The sequence below is a fragment of the Thamnophis elegans genome, chromosome 12 (assembly GCF_009769535.1).
Source record: "Thamnophis elegans isolate rThaEle1 chromosome 12, rThaEle1.pri, whole genome shotgun sequence".
Lineage (NCBI taxonomy): Eukaryota > Metazoa > Chordata > Lepidosauria > Squamata > Colubridae > Thamnophis > Thamnophis elegans.
Window position 1 is genome coordinate 48,364,995 of NC_045552.1, and position 7,726 is coordinate 48,372,720.

The 7,726-nt window shown below is 44.8% G+C and overlaps 1 protein-coding gene across 1 annotated transcript in view; it reads left to right on the top strand.

The window, feature by feature from the left end:
- Positions 1-7,221, top strand: part of PCDH19 (protocadherin 19) — a 144,187-nt gene extending 136,966 nt beyond the window's left edge. Inside the window, exon 5 of the mRNA XM_032228545.1 lies at positions 5,728-7,221. Within this exon, the coding sequence (XP_032084436.1) occupies positions 5,728-6,320 (593 nt within the window). The 3' untranslated portion in view covers positions 6,321-7,221. The remainder of the gene's footprint in view (positions 1-5,727) is intronic.
- The last annotated feature ends 505 nt before the right edge of the window (positions 7,222-7,726 follow it).

The window sequence follows — 7,726 nt, forward strand, 5'->3', positions numbered from 1 at the left end:
TTTGTTGCTCTTCTCTGCACTCTTTCTAGAGTCTCCACATCTTTTTTACATTGTGGAGACCAAAACCGGATGCAGTATTCCAAGTGTGGCCTTATCAAGGCATTATAAAGTGGTATTAACACTTCACGTGATCTTGATTCTGTCCCTCTGTTTATGCAGCCTAACATTTCAACAATTCTTAGGCCAACGTCTCTCTGTATGTGTGTGTGTGTTGTTGCAGGAGCTTCAGAATCTTACTCCCAATGTTATTGTTTGTATTGCTCTTTACATGATGGAGCAGAGAATATTCTTGAGATGTGGGATTCTAAGCAGACGGTTCTTTCTTTGCGGCTTCCCTCTCTCCATCTTCCAAGCTAATGTCTTAAGGTTTGCTTTCCAGTGAGTGGATTCCCTCTTAAGTCCTAAAGCCGCTCACAGATACACATTTTGCTGCATTGGGTTGTGTGCTGAGAATTTTTATTAGCTGCTGCTGCTGCTTCTCCTTTTATTTTTTTTGGTGCTGCTGGAGTGTGGTGGAAATACAAATGGAGCCGAAAAGCTGGAATTAATGTGTAGGTACACCGAAGCATCTAAATGAACAGTCCTCAGACGGTTGGGCTGCGAACCCTTAGCGAAGTTGGCAGCACCACGGTTTGAAAGTTTGCTGTGATGACGTCAAACCCTTGAAGGCGTCATTCCACTCTGCTTGGTTAGCATTAACCCTTTGCGGCTTGCTTGGAAAAGGAGAGAGTAGAGGGATGTTAGGAGATGATGGCCCATTAAAGAAAAGAGCTTTTCTTAAGAGATTTGGCTGGGTTCCAAGGCAGGAAAGTGCATGCCAAAATTACTCTGGGCCAGGAGAAAAATGTTCTATTTCAGCTGCATCAGAAAATGCCTAGAGAGGGCGAGACTATTTGTCAATCAACCCTACTACCGACAATGGCTGTTCAGTTTTCTCGTGCAGAAATGGATCCCATTATCTGCTGTTTACTTATAAATGCACACCAGAGGTTGAACTATCTGTGTGTGATCCAACCTGAAGCGAAGGAGATTATATTTCAGGACGGAGATAAAGGAGGGGGGGGGAGGGAGAGAAAGAGAAGGAGGGTGGGAGAGGGAGAGAGAGGGAGATAGACGGGGGAAGGGAGAGAGAGAGAGGGAGGGAGGGGAGGGGGAGAGAAGGAGGGGGATGGAGGGAGGGAGAGAGAGAGAGAGAGAGAGAGAAGAAATCACATGGCTCCCTTGTAGAATATCCTTCTTTTCTCACTCTTGCTTGTTTTGAATATAGTTAACACTGATACCGTATTTCCCTGAAAATAAGACAGGGTCTTATTTTCTTGACCCCCCCCCCCCAATAAGAGCTTGGCCTTATTTTTGGGGAGGTCTTTTTATTTTTGAGGTCCATGTGGTGGCGAGTGTGGTCACCTCATGGCTGCTGCTGTGTTGCAATATTTTTGGGGAGGGTTTATTTTTGGAGGAGGGCTTATTTTAGAGCATGCACTCAAAAGCTTGATTGGGCTTATTATCCAGGGAGATCTTATTTTGGGGGAAACAGGGTATTAAAATTGAAGACCAGGTCCACTGCCTGTCTTTTATCCAAACACTTCTGTATGTGAGTGTGTATTTTTCTTACGTTTTCTTTTTTAAAGGATCAGAAATGTTTATATCAGGGGGTCCAACCTTGGCAACTGTAAAACCTGACAACCTTAAAAATGTATGGGTTTCTACTCCCAGACTTCCCATGCTGGCTGGGGAATTCTGGGAGTTGAAGTGTGGAGTTCAACTCCAAGAATTCCCCAGCCACATGGTCCAATCAGGTTATTGTCCGGTTGCCTGGTAACGTCATTCCTCCTCGCTCTCTCTCTCTCTGACTAGATGTGAGACTGTCCTTGGTTCCCAGGAGAAAGTATTTTGTTTTGGCTAAAAAAAACCCAGCTTATCTTTATTCTCCCCCTTCCTATCCCTCAGCTCACGTGTGGCAACACTGAAGCTCCAAAATGGATCCGGTCGGGTCAGCTTCACAGTTGACAACCTCATTGCTATTAAAGCCTTGGTTGGAAAATTATGTGACTATCTGAGATGATTATGATGAGGACCAGATTAGAAAACATGATGGTGCTGTTGAAACGTGGTGCTGTTGAAACGTGGCTTCTTAAGTGGGGTCCCAAAGGCCTGAACAACCCTTCAGGCTGACTTTCAGCTCTTACAACAAAGCAAATGCTGTTGCGTAACAACAGAGTCGTACAGCTACTGTAAAGTAGGACAAAACGGCATCCTACTGTCTTTTAATGGAGCTTTGCTGGTTTTCCCTTTAATGGAATTTAAGCTGCCTTTTGGGGTAGCATACAATTGGGAGCATAATTAATCACTTCCTTGCCCTCTTTTGCCCTGTCCATTTGCCTAATCAATTTCACATCTCTGCCTACGCTCCCTTGTTGACTGAACGGAAAGGAAGAGGATGCAGAACATTTAATAAATTGTTTGCAACCTTCTGCATGTTAACATAGCAGTAAGTCCCATTTAAGGGTCCCAAGAGTTGCATTTTTGAGAAGACATGGCAAGAAACGACGTAAAATGGGACAAATTCATGGTAGCAAATGTTTCACTTAAGAACATAAGTCTGTGGAGATTCTCAGTCATCCACGTCATGGTTGTCCCAAAGGTGCTTTTTATGTTTTAAAGGAGGCAACTAAACTTCCTTGTTTTTTTCTTTGAAGATGTTTTGCTTTTCATCCACGAAGCTTCTTCAGCTCTGACAGGATAGTGGGGAATGGAAGGATTTATATTCCCTGCATCCTTTTAGAGGGTCATTGAAGCACTTGAAGGCTTATCTCAGTGGTGGGATTCAAATAATTTAACAACCGGTTCTATGCCCTAATGACCAGCTGCGTAGGAGGGGCTTGGTGGTCATGTGACCAGGTGGGCATGGCCAACTCAACATCACTCACACCGATGGGCGCTGCTTTGCTTTAGGTGTTACAATGTAATAAGGGTTAATGGAGAGGCAGTTTCTGTAAGCAGGGCAATAGAGATGAGGTTAGAAACAATACCAGAATGTTTCCTTCCTTGCCTTCCTTACCGGATTAGCCGTGTAAAGTGGAAAAAAGCAAAAGGAGATTTCTTCCAACTGCCACTTCTCCGAAGTACTTAGAAAGTTAACAACCGGTTGTCCCGAATAGGTGCGAAGCGGCTGAATCCCACCGTTGGTTTATCTGTGTCCTCAGGGTCACCTGAATAGTGAAAATAGTTCCTGTAAGGCTGTAATTGCTTGGAAATCCATTCATACTCACTCACAATCGAAGGGTGTTCATCCCAAATTGTATAGTTAAAAGTCTGTAGAGATTCTGAATCTCTGAATAGTGATTCTCAGTCTTCCAGGTCATGGTTGTCCCAACCATATTTTTTCAATTGGACTTTGTTTCCTGAGGATACAGTTAAACCTCCAAGTGGCCTCAACAACTCTGTAAAAAGGATGCAAATGACCAACTGTTTACAAAGAATATAAATCCTTCCACTCCCCACTATCCAGTCAGAGCTGAAGACGTTTCTTGGATGAGAAGTGAAACATCTTCAAAGAAAAAACAAGAAAGTCCAGCTGTCTCCTGAAAAAAAAAAAGCACCTTTGGGACACTTAATAACGTAAATTTTGGGATCAATTGTGGTCATAAGTTTGTAGAGCAAGCCAGATACCTTCAAATAATTTGTACTAATTCAAGAAGCAATTAACTAAAACATTGAAGGGGGAGGCGTGAGAATCTGTAAACTTAATTGTGGAGTTTATAACTGGATATCTCGCATTAAAGCCCCATGCCTCTTAGCACTGGCATCGGGAAGGGTGGGAGGGAAATGCTGACTTCACAAACACAAGCTTAATTTATTTCGCATTGCAACTTGTTTCCCTCCAGCTTTCCTTTTCTGACAGGCACAACAACAGCAGTAGAAATGCCAGCTGACACCGTAGTCTGTTGAAAGTTGAACTTTGACTTGTTAAAAGAAAAGGGGTGGGTGGGTGGGAGAGAAGGGGGAGCCACTGGGATTAAAAACAACCCTTTAAAATGTCATTTCACAAATGTCTACAGCTTGTTACAGGAAACAAGGAGGCATTTTATAGAGGAGGTGAGCGAGTGCCAACTCCTCTGTTCTCTGGGCAAAATGGCAGCGTGGTTTCGATGGCGCCCTCCCCAGGAAACTTTTGAAAACGAGACTTGAATATCAACAAATCATTTCTTAGGAAACTCGGTGCCCCTATGTCATCCCTTCCAGGTAGTCTGGACCAGAAACCAAAGCCATGAACGCTAACACAAAACTTGCAAATCTGAAAGCTCTTCTTATCTTTGAGGGAAGTCCTTGACTTACAAGGCTGCTTCTCCAAAAATAAGACCTCCCTGGATAATAAGCCCAATTGAGCTTTTGAGTGCATGCGCTAAAATAAGCCCTCCCCGAAACTATTGCAACACAGCAGCAGCCATGAGGGGACCATGCTCACTGCCTCCTGCACCTCAAAAATAAAAAGACCGCCCCAAAAATAAGGCTAAGTGCTTATTTTGGGGTGGGGGAGTGGGTCAAGAAAATAAGACCCTGTCTTATTTTCATGGAAATACGGTATTAGTGTTAACTACATTCAAAACAACCAAGTGTGGAAAAAGAAGGATATTCTACATGGGAGCCATGTGGCGACTATTACTACTACTACTACTACTACTACTACTACTACTACTACTACTACTACTACTACTTCTTCTTCTTCTTCTTCTTCTTCTTCTTCTTCTTCTTCTTCTTCTTCTTCTTCTTCTTCTTCTTCTTCTTCTTCTCTCTTTTTTTGGGGGGGGGAAGGATAGTAGTGACAGTTCAAATTTATAACAGCACTGAAAAAAGTGACTTCTGACCAGTTTTCACACCTACAATCGTTGCATCATCCCCGTGGTCACGTGACCAAAATTCAAATGCTTGGCAACTGGTTTGTATTTATGAGCATTGCAATGTCCTGGGGTGGCATGATCCCCATTTGTGACTTTCTGGGAAGCAGTGGGGAAGCCAGATTCACTTAACGAACGGGTTATTAACTTAACAAATGGAGTGATTCACTTAGCAACGGAAACTTTGGGCTCAATTGTGATTGTAAATTGAGAAATACCCTTACATCCCAGAGAATGAAGGAGAGAAGGATAAAGAACAATGTATGCCCAATAAGATAACCTCCCCCTCCAGATTTTGTTGCAACCAAATCCCAGAAGAAATATCCTAAGTTTATGATGTCTAACTCTTTTGTCCTTGAATGCGGCCCACCTCCCTTGCGCATGTACATGCAACCCCCAAGCTCTCAGTTCCACCACGCATGCACTCAACCCCATACTCCCCCTGTGTATGTGCACGACCCCCCCCCCCACTGATGCCCCATTTTGGACCTAGCAGGCCTCTCTGAAGCCTCCTGGGAACAAAAATGGACATATGCATGTGTCTCCTGCAGGCATGGCAGAGACCCAAAAATCAGCTGGCTGGAGGGAGGTGTGCATGCATGTGCGGTGGAGCTGAGCTGGGCGATGGCTCGTGTGCCCGCAGATAGGACTCTGCATGCCACCTGTAGCACGCATGCCATAGGTTCGCCATCATGGTTCTAGGTTCTGGTTTTCTAAATCCACTCGAAGAGCTTGACTGAACTTCTGGGATGTGAAGACACGTGAAACAAAACACATATCTCAAGCACCCCTTTAATAACATTCTTCTCTCTTTTTTGTCTCCCGACCTTAGATCAGAGTGAAGGATTCCACTGTCGAGAAGAGTGCCGGATCCTTGGCCATTCTGACCGATGCTGGATGCCCCGGAACCCTGCCCCCGCCCGAGGCAAATCTCCTGAACATGGAAGGAACGTCATGTCCCTCTCTATAGGAGCTTCTACGGTGGATACGGAGCTTTACGAAGACTCTACTGCCAAGAGAACTTTTGCAACGTTTGGCAAAGACAGGAGTGACCCTGTTTCCGAGGAGCGGGGCCCAATCAATGTCAAAGGTAAAAGGACATTGGATCCACCCATCTGTAGCCCAAAGGTGAATGGGGCCATCCGGGAGGCTGGGAATGGTTGTGAAGCTATCAGTCCCATCACCTCGCCCGTCCATTTGAAGAGTCCCTCGTCTGGCAAACCGTCGGTGTCCTACAGCATATTTCACTGCCCGTCCAGTCGCGACCTAGAGCCATTTGTGACCAATGGTCCCTCCAGGCCTATGGAAGCGGAGCCGAGGGGCGCAGACAGTGAGAACACGGTGCATGAAATTAACCCTCTTCTACAAGAATGTAGGGAGAAAGACTCGCCCGGCGTGAAGAGGCTAAAGGATATTGTACTCTAAAGGGGTCCCGCACGGATGGAAGGGGGAAAAGAAAACGCCGTCACCAAACACGTCTCACCGTTTTTAAGAGCTTACTGACAGTTCACCAGGCAAAGTTGCTGTATTTAGAAGCTTTCCTTCAATGTATTGTTTATAAAAAAAAAATATGAAGCGACCGTTCATGTGACAATCTCATGTGGTTCATCAGGGGGCTAGTGAAGCAAAACGAACACCGTTTTATTTTCCTTTTCCCCGGTTTCTTCTCTAGTGGGGTAAGTGACGTAGGGCCCTTCGGGAATACGGAAGTATTATCCGCAAAGTATTTTTTTCCCCCTGCGTTTTTCCAAATCAAGCAACCTTGGCAAGAAAATGGGTTGACCGTTGGGTCTCCCATGAATTTTTTTTGGAGGTGGGGGAAATAGCCCTTCCATTCCGTCTTAGGCGATCTGTAATGTGGGTGCCCTTGATTTAAACGGGAGGGGGGGCGGCTATGCGCTAGGAACTTGGTTATGCTTATTTCAGGACCTCTTGATGTGGGCAAAGTGCCTCCCCTCTTCCTTCATTAGGGTTCAGTGTGGGAATCAAAACCATGTGTAGTCTATAACCCAATCCTATGGAGCTTCTGATCTGCCCTGTATCCAGAGTGAATTCATATTCTTAAGATGGTGCTCTTTTGCTATGACTCACCCCTCAATCCGGAAAGCTTTCCGCTGCCACATGCTTCTCTGTACTATTATCGTATTTGATATTGCAAACTCCTGTGTGTCGAGTGTTGGGGGGGAAGAAAACGAAAGGCGTTTCAAGTTTTGGGGTTCTTTTTTTGGGTCGTCGTAATTGTGCTTGTGGTTGTGTTCTATGAACAACAATCTAAAGACTTGGGGAACCTGCAAAATTCAGCCTTGTCCCAGTTTCTGATCATTTTGCCAGGTGATTTTTTTTTTTTTTACATTCTTCCTTTCCCGCCCTTCTCTCCTTTTGTTTCTCTATCTCGTTTGCAAAGATGCAAAGTGCTGACATTTTTATGAGGTCAACTTTTTTTTGTTCTTGTTCTTTTCTTTTCTTACAACCTCGAGGAAGGAGGCAATGTTATTTCTCCAAACTTTGATTTCCAGGGGTTGACCTATTATTATTAAACTCTTATGGCTTATCAAGAGCCCAGAGCAATGAACTGAGCTTATAACTTTATAAGTGAATCCTAATATATATCAGCGGTCCCCAACCTTTTTGGACCAGTGACTGGTTTCGTGGAAGACAATGTTACCACAGACTGGGTGGGTGGGTGTGGATGGTTTCGGTTTTGCTTGTTCACCCGCTGCTTACTTCCAGCTGTGCGGCCCGGTTCCTAAACAGGCCGCAGACTGGTACCAGTCTGTGGCCTGGGAGTTGGGGAACCCTGTTATATATACCATACGTAGATCAGCGTTCCA